Here is a 16,974-nt window from a genome sequence, read left to right as displayed (position 1 = left end):
ACCATGCCTTGTAAGGGTTTTTCACCTTCCTCTGGATCAACAGGGATATGTAAGGGAGCAGGCTGGTGTTGTACTTTGTTCTCTGGTTGAACTCGATGGACGTATGTCTTTTTTTAACCCAAATAACTATGTAAACTATGTAAAGATGGATGATAAATTGTACTTTTGCACAGTAAACTGTTCCGTTTACATATAGTGCATCACTTTTTCCACATCTTGTTATGTTACAGCCTTATCCCAAAATGTATTAAATTATTTTTTTCCTCAGAATCCTACATACAACACCCCATAATTATCATTCTTTAGTATTTATATAGCGCTGAGTGTGTGAGTGTGTGTGTGAGTGTTTGTTTCCTAGTGTTGGCAAACGTGTGTTACAATACTGTAACACAACTGCAAATGTGTGTTAGTTATTTTTCTATTTACATTGCATGCTTGGTAATGTAAAAGTCTTCAAGTACAGTATATGCATGCTATGCTTCCTTTCAACAGAAGATGAAAAATACCATAAACTCCCTTGGGTAAACAACACCTCACTAAACTACATGATCCAATTTCAAGAAATCATAGTGTACAAGAGAAACAGACACTGCACACCCATCCTTCCCTTATAATTCCGACACTGCATGTAACTGCTGGTTGCAAAGTTGGCAGGAACAAGAAAGACCAAGAAAAAAGGAAAAAAACAAAACAGTAAATACTTGCATAAGCAACTATAAAAACATTAAGATCAGAAACATTTCCCAAGCATGTTTCATTAATGCTTTTACAAGAATTCCAACGCAGGCACAGTACATTCATGAAGGCATTTAGTTATTTATAAGTGAATATACTACAGAAGTGAACAATAGTAGGGTGAACTTCTCATGCACAAATCCCGTTTGTGAACGATATTCCTATTGGCCATTTTAATCCAGCTGACTTTAGTTTAAAAGGTAAAATGTTGGGCATTATGGGATGTAATAACTTGCATTGAAAAACATAAAAACAAAGGCTTTTGTGTGCGAAAACTTCAATAATGAATATCAATCGTTGTGGTTTTAAGTAAGACTAACATCAAATTGGAATTTGTGAACAGCAGAGAAAATGGACTCTTAGGCCCCATTCACACTTAAAAGCGCAAAGTTTTGCAGGAGTGATTTGTTCCGCGATTTAACGTGGGGAAAAAAAAAAATGAATAAAAAAAATAATCACTGGACACTGTAGCGATTTTCCCACGATCGTATTTAGCGCTTCTATAGCACTGAAATGCGATCGCCGGGAAATCGCCTGAAAATGGTGCAAGCTACACGTTTGGCGATTTGCGCAAATCGCACAAGAACGGGTTCATAGGGCATCATAGCACTAGCGCTTTCAAAAGCACTAGCACTTGAGCGTTTTGCCAAAATTGCGGGCAAAAAGCTCTAGTGTGAATGGGCCCTTAGGCCTCTTTTCCGTGGCTGAACTGCTTGTTTTTAGTGTTTCGAGCATTCAGCTGCCAGTCACCAGAGCCATTTGACTGCAATTACATGCAGCCAAATGGCAGCATTCAGTAATGTGTCTTGATTGACATTACCGGTCCGGGGCTAGGAGGTATGGTCCTGAGTTCAGGGCAGCCCCCTGTGTGTCCTATTACTCTGTACTGCAGAGTATAGGCACAGCGGTACAGTGTCTCCATCACCTCCTCCAACAGAGACCAACAATGTGTGTCCTCATGTCATTGGTGCTCACCTCCCTAGTGCCCAGCATCTCTTCCTGCATGTCACATGATTATACCAGGACAGGAAGAGAGAATGGGCACTAGAGCAAGAGCTGAGCACTATGAAGCTATATTGGGGCACTAGACATCAAGGAACTTTGTAGGGGTGTGCCTTGCATGTAAAATTGGGGTGTAGCTAAAGGTGTGGCAGCGGCAGGTCTTGGTGAGGTATGGTAATAGGAGGGTAAACTGAGTAAATGTACTTTGAACTTTGTACCTCCTATTACATAGTGGCAAGATTGTACAATCAAGATTGTATCATTGATGGGCACCTCATACTCCGCAAGAAAAAAAAAAAAAAAAAAAAAAACTCTCCCACGGACGGATGGCTAGTGGGAGCTGATGGCTCATTACAGCCGGTCTGATTCAGTTCCAGACAAAAATATCATGTTTCAAGTTGAGTGTAGAGTTGCACAAGTTGTATTTGTAAAACTCACTTTCTCAGCAGCAAAATAACAGATTCATTGTGATCTCTCCCCCAATGAAATGTGACACTTGAAGGAAATATATGTGCTTTACAGCTTAGCTATTATAAAGAACGTGTTTCTAATCTTTTCCTCTACACACTTGATAGTGTTGTAAAGCAGGTGCAATGCGCATGGTTATGAACTAAAGGCATGCTAACCACACCTAGGTTATGAGGTAATGTAAACATGCATGCACAATCAGACTCCTCAGATAAAGGCAATCATGTTGGTTTCCTGTTTCACTAAACCAGAACAATTTCTGAAACAAAAACTACCACATATTCTGCCTGTCTGGTATGACTTTAATTACTCACACTGCTCTAGTTTCACAATCTGTATGCATAGGAATTCCCCACAGCTATCAAAACAGACAGAAGAGTTCAAAATGTTCAGTGTTATTCAAGGGAATTTACATCTATGTGTTACAGCAAGATATAGGAAAAAAAAAAAAAAAAAAATTATATATATATATATATATATATATATATATATATATATATATATATATATATATATATATATATATATATATATATATATATATATATAGATAGATAGGAGTTCCAGTAACATATGGCTAAAGTTATCACTGTTCAATCAAAATACAGTGATAACAGGCAAAGAAATGTAACACGAAGAACAGTAAGAAGAAAGCAGTGAGCTAGGAACCATAATTATGTATGCATGCCTTACCAATGAGACTTAGAAATCTCCAAGCAGAGTGTGGGAAATGCAAATCGCTTAATACTTTGCATTACTGCCTTTTGGTCAATGCCCCCGCCCCCAGTACACAAATAAAATATGCTGATATAGCATAAGACATGACCTTCAATAAAAAGGTCCTTCAGGCCACTGTCACACCCTAAAGGTGATTGCCATCCGGCTCTTCTATCAGATACCTTTTCTGGAGGAGGACGAAAGAAAATCAAAGTTAAAGCTCGTAGACACACATCCAATTTTGATTGGCCAATTTTACCATGTAGTATGAGAGCTAACCTTCACAATCTGTTGACAGCATTCAGTCTGTTTTATCTCATACTACGTGGAAAACTCTGTTAGAAATTGGCCAATCAAAATTGCACATATGTATGCACCATAAAGCCTGGTACGCACCCTCAATTTTCTTTTGCCAAAGACCACTTTTACCACCTCCATGTAGTATGAGAGTTTGCCTACACAATTGTTACACTTTATGTCCGTTTTACAACGCACGGCAAAAAGCAGTTTGCTATTCTGGTAGATTTTAGTCATAATTTACAGCATGCGGTAAATTGGGTCATAAAATGTACGGCATTTTACCAAAAATTTAAATTCTCATGAAAAATAGGGGGCATGTTAGCACATAATTACTAATCAGTTTAAGACCTGCCTGTAGCTGGTGGGAAAGTCAATTTGTGTGCATTTTGCAGTTTTTTTTAGTGGAGTTCCTATTCAGGCTGTGTATGAAGAAGAATAGTGGAAATAAAACTCCAAACATTTACTGTATTCCTTTTTTTAATAGGGGATGCCTATAAATATACTTTTCACAGGTTGCTACTTAATCAAATACACCCCCCTTCCCCCAAAAGAACAAAAAAACCTTCCAAAGACTAGCCTAACTTATGGAAGACAATTAAAGACCTTTATTTACTGCATGATTACCGCTAAAATACCACACTTTTACCTCATTTTCAGAAATGCTGAAAAATCTTTCAGAATTGCCCCTCGCCCCCAAAACAACCAGGAAAATACAGAATGAGGTATTTTACCGACAATTTTTTTTAATGCACATAGCTACCAGAATTGGGGCCAATGTGTTCACAGTATTAAAAATGTTGACACTCATACTACATAAATGTAAAATTGACGAAACAAAATTAAAAAGGTGTGTACCAGGCTTTAGAGACTTATGACTAGTGGCTCTCCATGCAGAAGACTTTAAAGTGAACCTCCAGACTAAAAATCTACTCAGCAGCACTGAAAAGGCCTGGTGTTTCTTTAACAGTTTCACAGCATCAGAACTTTGTTTCTCTTATACAAGCCTCATTTTTAGCTACACAGAAGAAAACTGCCCGGGCATTTTTCCCCTGATGCTGTGCAAAGCATGATGGGGGTTTCTGATGTTGTTGTTCTCGTTCTGCTGTTTTGGTGCATTTTTTTTTTTTTTTTTTTTTTTTTTTTTTACTACACATTTAGAATTTGACATTTGAACCCTAGGGTGTGCAGCTGGGAGGGGTGATCAAGACACAGGACAGTTGGAACTGCGTCTCCTGCTCCTTGTCACCTCCTTTCAACCAAAAAGATGGCTGCCCCCATGAATCACAAACATTTGCCTGTTCTTTTAAAACAGGGTGGGTAAGAGATTATATTACCTATCTATTCTAATTAACATAACTAATGTAACTTAATGACAGTATGTTTGTTTAGGCTGAAGTTCCCCTTTAAGGACAACTGAAATGAGAGGAATATGCATTATGCACATCAAAACCTTACAATTGTGCACAATCAATGTGTTCCACAAGAGTAAATGCCGTTTCATGGGGTCAATACAGTGCCTGTAGCTGAAGTGAAAGAAGGTTTTTCAAATTATGTTCTATATTTTTGGGTGCCTCCTTTTCCAATAGTCACACAAAGGAAAAGGCCGCACACGAGCAGCTCCTGCTACTGCGCAGGCACATACACAGACTGGAGCATGAACACTGGAACTTTATGCCCCTCCACGCATCCTCCACTCTGCCAGTAAGATGAATCTGGTTATTCCCAGGATACACTTAACATATGGTGCTCAGACTTTTTCCTATGTTGCACCACAGTCGATAGGCACCCTGGTGAGGGTATCCGTGTGCTAGGTTGATGTGGCGCTGTGGTCCAGCAGCTCCTAAGACATCGGTTGAAGAGATCAGCAGCACCACGTGGATGTATTCAAGCTCTTTATTGCATAAAGATAGCGCCCAGGGACAGCGACAGACGCTGTTTCGGAGACAAGCTCCTTTCTCAAGCTGTATAGGCTCACTCAAAAGAGATAGCAAACATAAAAGGCATTTATATACAGTTTCAATAGGGTCACATGGACCAATCAGATAACATCACAATACAAAAAATCATAAGTATCCAATCACAGGGCAAAGCATAATGAGAGGACCTGATGGGAAACAGATATGTAAATCAGCAGCCGTTATCACAGCATGATTTGAAAAGTGTCATAACCCCAATGGCCAATCAGCACTTACCAAGTCAGGAGGACCTGATGGGAAACCACAGCAATGTCATAACGCTCCTCCCAATCTCCCAGGGGGCAATGTGAGAAGCGTACTGCTGAAAAACGGAACGAATGACGTCATGACGTCATCCGTTTCCATGCGTAAAAGCGTCCTAGCTTCCAAATATGTTCCCATCCAACGCAGAAATCACCATCTCTAGGGAAGAGAAGTGGGGCCACATTTGCTCTCATCTGTCTTGGGATACGTCCACATCTGTGGTACTCGGCCAAAGTTTTGGCGTGCAAGTCGAGGTCAATGCGCCGACGCTTCGTCAGCATGTTCGGCTTTATATGCGTTTTATGCGCCAGTTTGCGTATTTTTGCATTCGGCATAGCGGCTATTCTATATTGTTCTGTATTTGATTTTATGCGTACGTTTTTTCTGCGGTTTTTTTCACGTTTTTTGGCGCGTGGTTTGGACGTTTTTACGCATGGAGGCCTTTTTGTACGCGTACGCTTTTACGCATCGCTAGGACGCTTTTACGCATGGAAACGGATGACGTCATGACGTCATTCGTTCCGTTTTTCAGCAGTACGCTTCTCACATTGCCCCCTGGGAGATTGGGAGGAGCGTTATGACATTGCTGTGGTTTCCCATCAGGTCCTCCTGACTTGGTAAGTGCTGATTGGCCATTGGGGTTATGACACTTTTCAAATCATGCTGTGATAACGGCTGCTGATTTACATATCTGTTTCCCATCAGGTCCTCTCATTATGCTTAGCCCTGTGATTGGATACTTATGCTTTTTTGTATTGTGATGTTATCTGATTGGTCCATGTGACCCTATTGAAACTGTATATAAATGCCTTTATGTTTGCTATCTCTTTTGAGTGAGCCTATCCAGCTTGAGAAAGGAGCTTGTCTCCGAAACAGCGTCTGTCGCTGTCCCTGGGCGCTATCTTTATGCAATAAAGAGCTTGAATACATCCACGTGGTGCTGTTGATCTCTTCAACCGCAGACTTTTTCCTATGCAGCCATTACTCTATGGAACTCGCTTCCACAGTCAGCACAAGAGGTTCCTTCTCTGGACAGCTTTAACCCCACTGGCGTTACAATAAAATCACCAGGGGTCAGCGCAGCAATTTTTTTTTTCTTTTTTTTTGTAAATCATGTAGCTAGCCTAGCACTAGCTACATGCTAGCCGCTGTGCAGTGGCATCCCCCCCCCCCACCCCTTCCGATCGCCTCCGGCGATCAGAGCAAACAGGAAAGCCCGTTCTTTGGCTTCCCCTGTCGCCATGGCGACAATCGGGATGACGTCATCCACGTCATGGCGTTTGGGGGAGTCCCGATCCACCCCTTAGCGTAGCCTGGCGATGATTGGCCAGGCTGCGCACAGGGTCTGGGGGGGGGGGGGGCGGCGCAGCGGGTAGAGGCGATTTGGCGAGGAGCAGGGGTGATCGGGTAGTGCACACAGCTAGCAAAGTGCTAGCTGCGTGTAACAAAAAAAAAAACAAGAAAAATAAAAAAAAAAATTATGCAAATCGGCCCACCAGGGCCTGAGAAATCCTCTGCGGCGGCTTAACCCGAACTCAGTTCGGGATTACCGCCAAGGAGGTTAAGAAAAGGCTAAAAACCAACCTCTTTTCCCGAGCCTTTGAGACTGCATAACGCAGGTCACAGAGCTGACGCGTCTGCGCAGTACGCCACAGACAATGTGGGCTTGACAGCGGTGCTTCACACAGGCGCAGTAAGGGTGACCTCGAGGTCATCCTCTGCACCGTGCAGGGACCCCGGGCTGGCAGTTGCAAACGGAGCTGTCAGCGTGGGACAAACAGCTGCGAGGGTCTGGAGAAAGCCCCAGGTAAGTAAATCTGATTTGCTAGAATTTTGTCTGATGATTCCTTTAACCTATTAAGGCAATTCATTGAGGGGTTAAAAGTGCGCACACCTGGAGCACATGCACATGTATTTGGGCAGAATGCACAATCATGAAACGTCCTCTTTGCACAAATTATTGCAAAAATGGGAAGTTTATAAGCATCCGTTTTGCATCAAATGGCTAAAGAAAAACTTTACTGAACTTAACAGAAAATACACCTGAGACCACAAAATAAAAGTATTTATACGTACCTGGGACTTCCTCCAGCCCCAAGTAGGCCATTGACTCCCTTGCCGTCCTCCCTCCCTCCACTTTAATCTTCCACTGGCTGGCCCCATAAAGCCCTGAACGGGTCTCATTCGCGATTTACTGCGCATAAGCTGCCTGGCCGGAAGCGTTCTGCACCTGCTCAGTAGTACTGTGCAGGCGCAGAACACAGGAGTGCGATGCCGGCCAGACGCAGATTGTGACTGGACAAACTTGCCAGGCCCGGAGAGAGGAGGATCTGAGCGACCCGGGTGCACGGCAAGGAAGCCCATGGCATGAAGGGAGCTGGAGGAAACCCCAGGTAAGTATAAATGGTTTTTATTTTGTCAACTTAGGTTAACTTTAAAGAACAAAATTGCTTATTTTTCACAATATTCATTTATATTTAGTCAATGATTACAAATTGTAAAATCCTATCTTAATATTTACTGCTTTACTGCTGGCAATTTGAATATATAGTTTGTAAGAAGCGTTTGATGCTGAAACCAGGATACAGGTCCGCTTTAAGCAATCTTTCAAAATGGAACATACCAGTAAGCAAGGAATACGACCTCTTCAAAAATGAATAGCAATAACTGATATAACTTGCAAAACACTGCAAGGCTTTTTTTAACATTGCATCAATCTTTTTGTCCATGAGACCTTTGACTACATCATTGTCCTTGAATGGACCATCTGGCATTTTTGTAATATTGTAAGTATCGAAGTTTGAACATTTTGCCCTAAAGCTTGGTGCGGTTTGTTAATGGGGAAGCAACTTTCTAAAGATTGTTTCTGTGGTTCCTTCCATTGGATGGCAATAGCTTATATAGACTTGTGGACTGGGAAGAAAATGGAGATTTGTTTCTACAGCCCCCACACATCTTACCTTGAACAAAAGCGGGTCACAGATTCTACCAGAATTAGACCAGTCTTAAAAATCTCAACTAAATCAGAACCATCTTCTACATTTAATAAATGGCTAGGGTCCTGACTCACTAATCACCAATAAGATTGCCATGCGCAGGCAGCAAGTTTACCAGTATCAACGCTGCAAGAACACCGCCAGTTAACCTGTTAGGGCCATGCGCTTTACAAGGTTATTGCAAGCATTGCTATGATAATGTGTGGTGTAATGCGTATAGCACTAAAGGGGTATCGAGTTGTTCTTGCGGGATTAGTACTAATGATACAATTTGCTGAATTGTTTACGATTGATTATAGGTATGAACGATCGGAAATTATCGTTTAGGACCGTTAATGGGAAAAAAAAACTCTCCCAACCACACCGATCAGATTAATGAATTCGATCCAAAAAGCGGATCAGATTTCATTAATCTGATTGGTTAGGAGATTTTGCACCATTAGTGGTCCTAAACGATAATTTCCGATCGCTCATACGAGGAATCGATCAAAATGATCGTTCAGCAAATTGTATCATTAGTGGCCACCTTAAAGTGGACCTGTACTCAGACCTTCTCTCTGTTCTAAAAGATACACAACAGCATAATAACCTTTAAAACAAAAAAACATTCAGGTTAAGACAAACTTACAGTCCCCCTCTCGTTTGTAAACTGGAGACTACCGGTACGGTTCTCTTACCTGTGTCTTGGCGGAACTGTGCAAGAGTTGCAATATCAATTATGTATGGAGCTAATTTCGGATCAACTTGTCCAAGTGAGATGCTGTTGCTGTTTCCCAGAGCCCGAGCATTCTTCTGCTGCTGGAAGGACTGCATGCACTGCTCTATATAAGTGCTCACTTTACTGCTGTATGGCCTCCACTTGCCATGCTCATCTTGCCATTCCCAAACAGCTACAGCTAAAGATGAGGCGTTCCACTGATTAGCCACTGGGGGAGGTCCTAATGGCCCTGCAGCTCCTCCACCTACTGGCGGGCCAGCTGCCATTCTATCAAGTTCAGATTAAGGTCCTTTCTCTTAAATTATAATATTGGTTAAAAAGTCCCGTCATGAGTGCTGAGGATTCCACGGAGTACCATCCTTTTATTCTGCAAATAGACAGAAAAAAAAAAAAAAACTTAAAAAAAACAAAAAAAACAGTACCAACAGTATAGGGAAGTATAAATGATAATTTCTGCAACAGTAAATTACACATTTTTAAGTTATGTTTTAGTTCAGTTTTTCCTCTTTAGTACCACTCCCAGCCAAACATTGCTGATTTGCAGAAACTTATGCTATGTACACACTCAACTTATGCCCAGAAAGATAGTTAGGAGAACATGCTGGGAACTATCTTTGTACACACTGCCTGGCAACCTGCTTTGTCCTGAGAGTTTAGAAGAAGAAATGCTCTGCTGAAAGAATACACAAATAACAAAACAAAACAAAAAACAGAGGTAAGTTATTAGTGATCCAACAGAATAGTTACTAGCTACTAATGATGTCAGTGGGGTCTGGGGACGCCAGTACACATACTAGCAGGGCTGTGAAATCGGTACAAAAATTATCCAACACTGACTCCTCAGTTTATGAAACATCTTGACTCCAGAAAGCTAAAAATTGATCTGGCCCTGCATTATAGATTTCCAAATTGGCTTTCCATAAAAAGGTCTTCCAGTCCGATGATAAACTAGTGTGTGTACATCGATAAAACTGGTGAATTCTTTGTGAACGCTGCACCCACACACCTGGAGCCATCATGAAGGAAGCAATACGGAAACAGTACAGAGCTTCAGTAATTCTTATTGCTTCAGTAATACTAAGAGTTATATATCATACATCAATTTGCAATACATATTCTAGACCAGATATACAGTACATAGTTTTGCAACTCTGAGGGACATTTAGGCGTACATTTGAATACGGCGCTGGTAGACTTGGGCGCAGGATCCAGCTGTTAAATGGCTGGTCCTGCTTCTGCACAAGTCCGGGGCGTTTTAATTACTATTCCCCCTCCAGGCCGACATGGATAGTGGGGGAATGAAATAATTCGGCTTCCAGCGATTGCTGGAGGCCGAATTATTGTGTTTTTTAAACAACTTCGGCTCCGTCTTCTGACGGAGCCGACCTTCCTCACTGAGCGCCGCTATAGACTGATTCCTATTACAGTCTATGGCGGCGCTGGCTGCGCCCAAAGCTAGCAGCGCTGAAAAGCACTGCTCCGACATTTAGAGCAAACAGTAATACTTGAGGGGGGGGATTAATACAAGCGGTATGACAAGAAAAGAATGTGTATCCCTTTCAATTCGTTCAGTCACAGAATTGGAAGTTTAGATCTAATACACTGTCTTCAGATCTGCTTTTTCATTTCCAAATAAGAGTCAGAATTAGGAGCTTTTGCGAATATTAATTTATAAAGCACCAACATATTCCATGGCACGGAATATGAGGCAGAGGAGTAACCAGGAAAGGAGGCAGAAGAAAAATAAAGAAAGAAAAAAAAAGCACCCTATAGCAATATTGTAATGGGAAGCTGCGTTAGAACCAATGCTAAATGGCAATAACTCCCTGTTCCTGTCAATAGACCTCTATTTGGTTGCACATCATTAAAAAGGTAATCAATCACGTGGTGGAAATAAACATACAATGATATCCATCTTCCTCCTGAAAATTACTTTTTTTTTTTTTTTTTTTTTAACCAGTTCACCCCCAAGGGTTTTTATCCTAACGGACCAGAGCAATTTTCAGTTGTCAGCGCTCCTCCCTTTTATTCCCTAATAACTTTATTACTACTTATCACAAGAAAATGATCTATACCTCGTTTTTTTCGCCACCAATTAGGCTTTCTGTGGATAGTACATTTTGCTAAGAATTTTTTTATTCTAAATGCATTTTAATGAGAAAAACAGAAAAAAAAAGAAAAAAAATCATTATTTCTCAGTGTTCAGCCTTTATAGTTTTAAAATTAAACATTCTCCTGTGGATAAAACAAACACGTTTTATTTGCCCAGTGGTCCCGATAATTAAACCGTTTAGATTATGTCCCTACCACAATGTATGGCGACAGTATATTATTTTGAAATATAAGTGGTTATTTTTCTGTTTGTTCTGGCCATAATTACAAGCCCCTATGTAATAAATTAAAATTAATTTTCCCCCATAAAATATAGAATAAAAAAAGCTGAGTCCCTAAGGCAACTATTTATTTTATTTTTTTAAGCTGATTTTTTTTTTTACAAGTGTTTTTTTTGGGGGGGAGGGTTGGAAGTGTAATTTTATTAATGATGTGTATATACTTAAAAATGTATGTATTTTGTAAGTGTAATATACTTTTTGGCCACAAGATGGCGCTGGTGAACACTCATAGGACGTGTTCACTTTTTTTTTTTTTTTTTTTTTTTTTTTTTTACACACTTTATTAAACTGTTACATTTCCTGTTTATGTGAATGGACGTAGCCGCTGTTCGCGGTCACGTCCATTCACTCCAGGCACTGCGATTGGGTAGAGGACTGTTCAGTCCTCTTCCCCAATCGCCCAGCACGGGATCCCGACGGTAATGGCGGCGGTAGCGGCGGACACACGGCGGTAGCAGCGGCGGGAATGCGCGACGTATTAAAACGTCATGTTGCTGTTAATAGCGGTAAGCATGACGTTTTAATACGTTAGGATGTCGGTAAATGGTTAAGATATCCCACAATTTTATTTTAGATTTAAATCTACATTTTAAGTTTTTACTGTTTCATTGTCTCTGCTCAATGACACATTAAATGAAGTATGCCAGAACTAAAATCTAACTACTGACCCTTTTTTTCCTCTTTCCTGCTCTCAGAAGCCATTTACTGCCAGGTAAGTGTTTTATGGCTGTAATACCTTATCAGTGAGGGTTACGCTGTAGTCTGGCCAGGTCCCGACCCAGACAGAAACTGTCACTTGCATATCTGATTTTTTTAAACCTTTCAAGCAGAGAAAGAAAAAAAAGGAACACATTTATTTTGTACTTTGGCACTGTACATACACATCTATTTCATCATGTCATCTTGTGTATGCTCTACAGTCCTGCCTGGCCACCTCAACTTGGTTGAACACACGTCCTGTTTTCTAAAGTGCTTAAACAGCCAAGAAACCGTAAGGGACAGCTTGATAGAAGGTTTTACTGCAGGAAATTTCAAAAGGGTCATTAATTCTGCTTGGTTTTAATAAAAATAGGAGACTCTTCTTTGCTACTCATGTTCTACTTATTAGCACTACCACAGATACAATTCACTATCTCATATGTTTATTATGACTTCAAATTTGCTTTAAACATAGCAGAAAGTTTTATAAGCACTGTAGAATGAAAAGACGGTCTATCCACCACATGTTAAAAAAGGAGAGGCCATGTAGTGGGGGTAATCATGTTATGAATACGCGATATAGACCACATTTGCAATTTTGTATGCTGCACTCTAACAACAAAGACAGTACTGGCCAGCCATAAGCAACATGGCACGCAAACACAGCTCCAAACACACTCAACATGCAAAGTGAATAGTAGGGATCCCATAGTTCACAGATGTACGGTAATATGATTGAGAGCTCAAATTTCAGTGCTGTTATTCCACTGAATAGGTCCATAATCAGTGTATTATGTATACATTCCACAGACACTTGAAATAGAGCCACATTACAATCATAACAGCAAATGGCCTATAGATGCACTGGCTAGATTGTTAAGTCAAAGCACAGATGGTCCTCACCAAGCAAATAACGGAGATGTAACTAGCTGGTGTTTTCCACATGCTTTCACTTACGCTATATAAATGTACCCACCAGCGTTTGGAATAGTGTGTGGCGTAGCTTCACCTACCAATATTTCACATCTTCTAAGGACATTATTATGGAGTTGGGTCCTGCTGAAAATTACTTAAAGCGGACCCAAATTAAAAATACAAGATTTCAGAAATAAAATCTATTTTCTAAATTATAATAATAAATAGCAGCCTTTTTTCAGCTGCATGATGACAAATATAAAATATTTTACATTTATTGGAGGAACCCCTCCCTTCCTTTCATATTGCCGGGATTTTTCCGGCAAACTGGTGGAGTAGATGGTGTCTGGCAATGGAGGAATTGCTAATGGCTGCCCCCAGTATAATCCTAGCTATGAAACGAGAAGGGTGAAAAGCATGCACTGAAATGCTCATAGGCTTGAAGGAGTGTTTATTTATCTTTGTATGTGTCAGAGTGGTGCAACGAAATATTTTGAATTAAAAAAAATGTTTGGTTTGGGTCCGCTTTAACAAATCAGTTATCAGTTGTGGAGAGCTGCAAACCGCAAAAAGTGCTTCAGTTGGCAAGAGTATTAGGGCCTGAGTCAGCATCTATAACATTAAATATCTCTAGATAAGACTCACTGTCACTCTTCCCATCCACAAATGCGAGAGAAGGTTTGGTGCAAATGCCATCTTTTTCAACCCCTTAGGTTTCCTTGAGTATCAATTCAACTTGCTGAGCTGCAGTGTGGTTGTTTCTGACCATGGATGTTCTCCTGTGGAATACCTCTTCTCTGGACTGCACCTACAGATGCAACTCCTTCCTCAAGGTTCATGTTGCTGGTGATACACCATCCCTAAGCTGTAAGTATCACCTCCAAAGTTCTTCTTATTTGGCCCAGTCTTTCATAGCTAAATAACTTCTGCAGGATATCTACAGTTAGCATCTGCAAGGCACTCCTTTCCATGTTGCTCAGTGATAGATCATAGCAACTACCACTAATCATACAATAAAATGCATAGGTTTTTTCAAAATGCAGTGAACAGAGGCATGACGTAACTCCATCAATAATAACATATCCACAGCAAGCTCTGCAGCTATTCTAGCATCTGTCTCCTCTTTCCTCATACAACCCAAGTCTCATTAACCACCCTGGCGTTCTGATTAAATCGCCAGGGTGGCTGCGGGAGGGTTTTTTTTAAATAAAAAAAAAACTATTTAATGCAGCCAACTGAAAGTTGGCTGCATGAAAGCCCACTAGAGGGCGCTCCGGAGGCGATCTTCCGATCGCCTCCGGCGCCCAGAATAAACAAGGCCGCAATGAGCGGCCTTCCTTGTTTTGCTTATATCGTCGCCATAGCGACGAGCGGAGTGACGTCATCGACGTCAGCCGACGTCGTGACGTCAGCCGCCTCCGATCCAGCCCTTAGCGCTGGCCGGAACTTTTTGTTCCGGCTGCGCAGGGCTCAGGCGGCTAGGGGGGCCCTCTTTCGCCGCTGCTCGCGGCGAATCGCCGCAGAGCGGCGGCGATCAGGCAGCACACGCGGCTGGCAAAGTGCCGGCTGCGTGTGCTGCTTTTTATTTCATCAAAATCGGCCCAGCAGGGCCTGAGCGGCAGCCGCTGGCGGTGTTGGACGAGCTGAGCTCGTCCAGACCGCTCAGCTGGTTAAAGGCCTCAAGTGGAAACTTCTGGCAGTGTCTGAAATGGGCTAGGTTTATCATAAAACTTTGCCCTCGGCAAAATAAAATACAATAGTTATCATTCATCTGAAACTACAATAGTAAAAATTTCTGGATGACATAGCAGATTACGTTGAATACAAGCTTTGAACATTCATAATACACTATGGTAAACTTAAAGAGAAACTGTACTCTAAAATTCTTACAATAAAAGGCATACCATTCTATTTATTATGTTCTCCTGGGCCCCTCTGTGCCGTTTCTGCCACTCCCTGCTGCAATCCTGGCTTGTAATTGCCAGTTTTAGGCAGTGTTTACAAAGGACATGGCTGGCAACCAGCATGTGATAGGCTGAGAGAAGAAGATCGGTCTGTGACTCATACAGAGTCTGCAGGGGGCGTGGAGAGAGTGTGTATAGCTTCTACCTATCACAGTAGAGCAGCACATTCCTGCCTCAGCCAACAAAGCCGTCAAAGAAAAGAAGATTAGATTATATAACAGAGATAATACAGCCACTGTGCAACTAGGAAAGGCTGCAGTAAGACAGACCACATTAGAACAGGTATAGGAACTTATAGGATAGAAGAAAAAAAGGATGAAAATTTTGTTACTGAGTGTCTTTAATATTACAGCTGTCTCAAAGCCTCCTTTCACTGGCTATTCAGCAGAATGCTTGCGCTAACAAAATTTTTCTAAATACAAAGGATGGTCAATGAGATGCAAATTCTAATTTGCGTGCAAATGTAACGCAAATTATATGCAACTTGGAAAGAAAAGGACTGAAGACTAGAATTCAACCTTAAAATGTTGAATAGCATGGTGAAGGGAAGACTTTTATGTCGTTTGAGTTCCACATAGGCAACTTTTCCTTATTTCCTGTTTCAGAGTTACCAAGAGCAAGATATGGGGAGGAATCTCTCCTATCGTCAGATGGCATATTATGTTGGCACTTTACAAATACAATAGATAATAAATGGCAACACATTTAAAGGATACCAGATGTGACATGTGACATGATGAGATAGACATGTGTATGTACAGTGCCTAGCACGCAAATAACTATGTTGTGTTCCTTTTTTTCTTTCTCTGCCTGAAAGAGTTAAATATCAGGTATGTACGTGGCTGACTCAGTCCTGACTCAGACAGGAAGTGACTACAGTGTGACCCTCATTGATAAGAAATTCCAACTATAAAACACTTTCCTAGCAGAAAATGGCTTCTGAGAGCAAGAAAGAGGTAAAAAGGGGAATTTCTTATCAGTGAGGGTCACACTGTAGTCACTTCCTGTCTGAGTCAGAACTGAGTCAGCCACTTACATACCTGATATTTAACTCTTTCAGGTAGAGAAAGAAAAAAAAGGAACACAGCATAGTTATTTGTGTGCTAGGCACTGTACAAACACGTGTCTATCTCATCATGTCACATTTCACCTCGGGTATCCTTTAATTATCCATAAATGTAAACTGGATGATAAATAGCCAAGAAGCCTGTTTTAATTACATGAGCATGTAAACCAGTAACAAATGAAATCCTGCACACAAAATGTTTTTTTATATAAGTAAAGATACAGGGTGCGACTTATAGAGACAGGTGAAAAAAACATAAAGGAACTAGGTAGGGCAATCCACCTCAATCAGTGCCACAGTAATCAGAAACCTGACTGACTGCTCTGGGCAGCTGCTCTACTTTTTGCTCTGGTCTTGATAAAGCTGCCCTACAGAAGACTTTTTTTAGTTCCCATACAAAAAGATAACGTATTTTTTTTGCAAACAAGCATTGCCAGAATGAAGCACACATAGCTGTTCTTTTTAACAAAACAAAAAAAAACAACAAAAAAAACAGAGCGCAAGCACATTGTCCATTTCAGGAAATAAACTCCTAAATTAAAAAGGAGGCAGCTTTCTAAGCTTGCCAAGTCTGCAATCTTCATGAAACATCCTTATGTCTCCTGCCAGCAATCCTCCGGCAATTCATTCTGTTGTATATTCCTGTTATCTATTGAAGAGCGAACATCATATTTTTATATAGCCCTGTGCGAGACAAATCACAAGGTGATGTATAAAACGGCTCTAGAAGATTCATTTTTCTGCACTCTAGATGCCCATTAGTAACAACAGCTAGTTTCGGT

At 41.0% G+C, this 16,974-nt stretch overlaps 2 protein-coding genes across 3 annotated transcripts in view; one reads left to right on the top strand and one right to left on the bottom strand.

The window, feature by feature from the left end:
- LOC137544971 (probable E3 ubiquitin-protein ligase DTX2) overlaps nucleotides 1–13,326 on the bottom strand; it is an 80,318-nt gene extending 66,992 nt beyond the window's left edge. The window contains exons 1-2 of the mRNA XM_068266070.1: nucleotides 13,224–13,326; nucleotides 9,115–9,522 (exon numbers count right to left, since the gene is read on the bottom strand). Of these exons, the coding sequence (XP_068122171.1) occupies nucleotides 9,115–9,421 (307 nt within the window). The 5' untranslated portion in view covers nucleotides 9,422–9,522; nucleotides 13,224–13,326. The remainder of the gene's footprint in view (nucleotides 1–9,114; nucleotides 9,523–13,223) is intronic.
- A 482-nt stretch (nucleotides 13,327–13,808) lies between these two features.
- SSC4D (scavenger receptor cysteine rich family member with 4 domains) overlaps nucleotides 13,809–16,974 on the top strand; it is a 198,904-nt gene continuing 195,738 nt past the window's right edge. For both annotated transcript variants that reach the window (XM_068268683.1, XM_068268679.1), the window contains exon 1: nucleotides 13,809–14,029. The gene's annotated coding sequence lies outside the window, so the exon portion shown is untranslated. The remainder of the gene's footprint in view (nucleotides 14,030–16,974) is intronic.

Source organism: Hyperolius riggenbachi, chromosome 2 (assembly GCF_040937935.1).
Source record: "Hyperolius riggenbachi isolate aHypRig1 chromosome 2, aHypRig1.pri, whole genome shotgun sequence".
In the NCBI taxonomy this organism is placed as follows: Eukaryota; Metazoa; Chordata; class Amphibia; order Anura; family Hyperoliidae; genus Hyperolius; species Hyperolius riggenbachi.
This window is presented reverse-complemented; position numbering and strand designations above follow the sequence as displayed.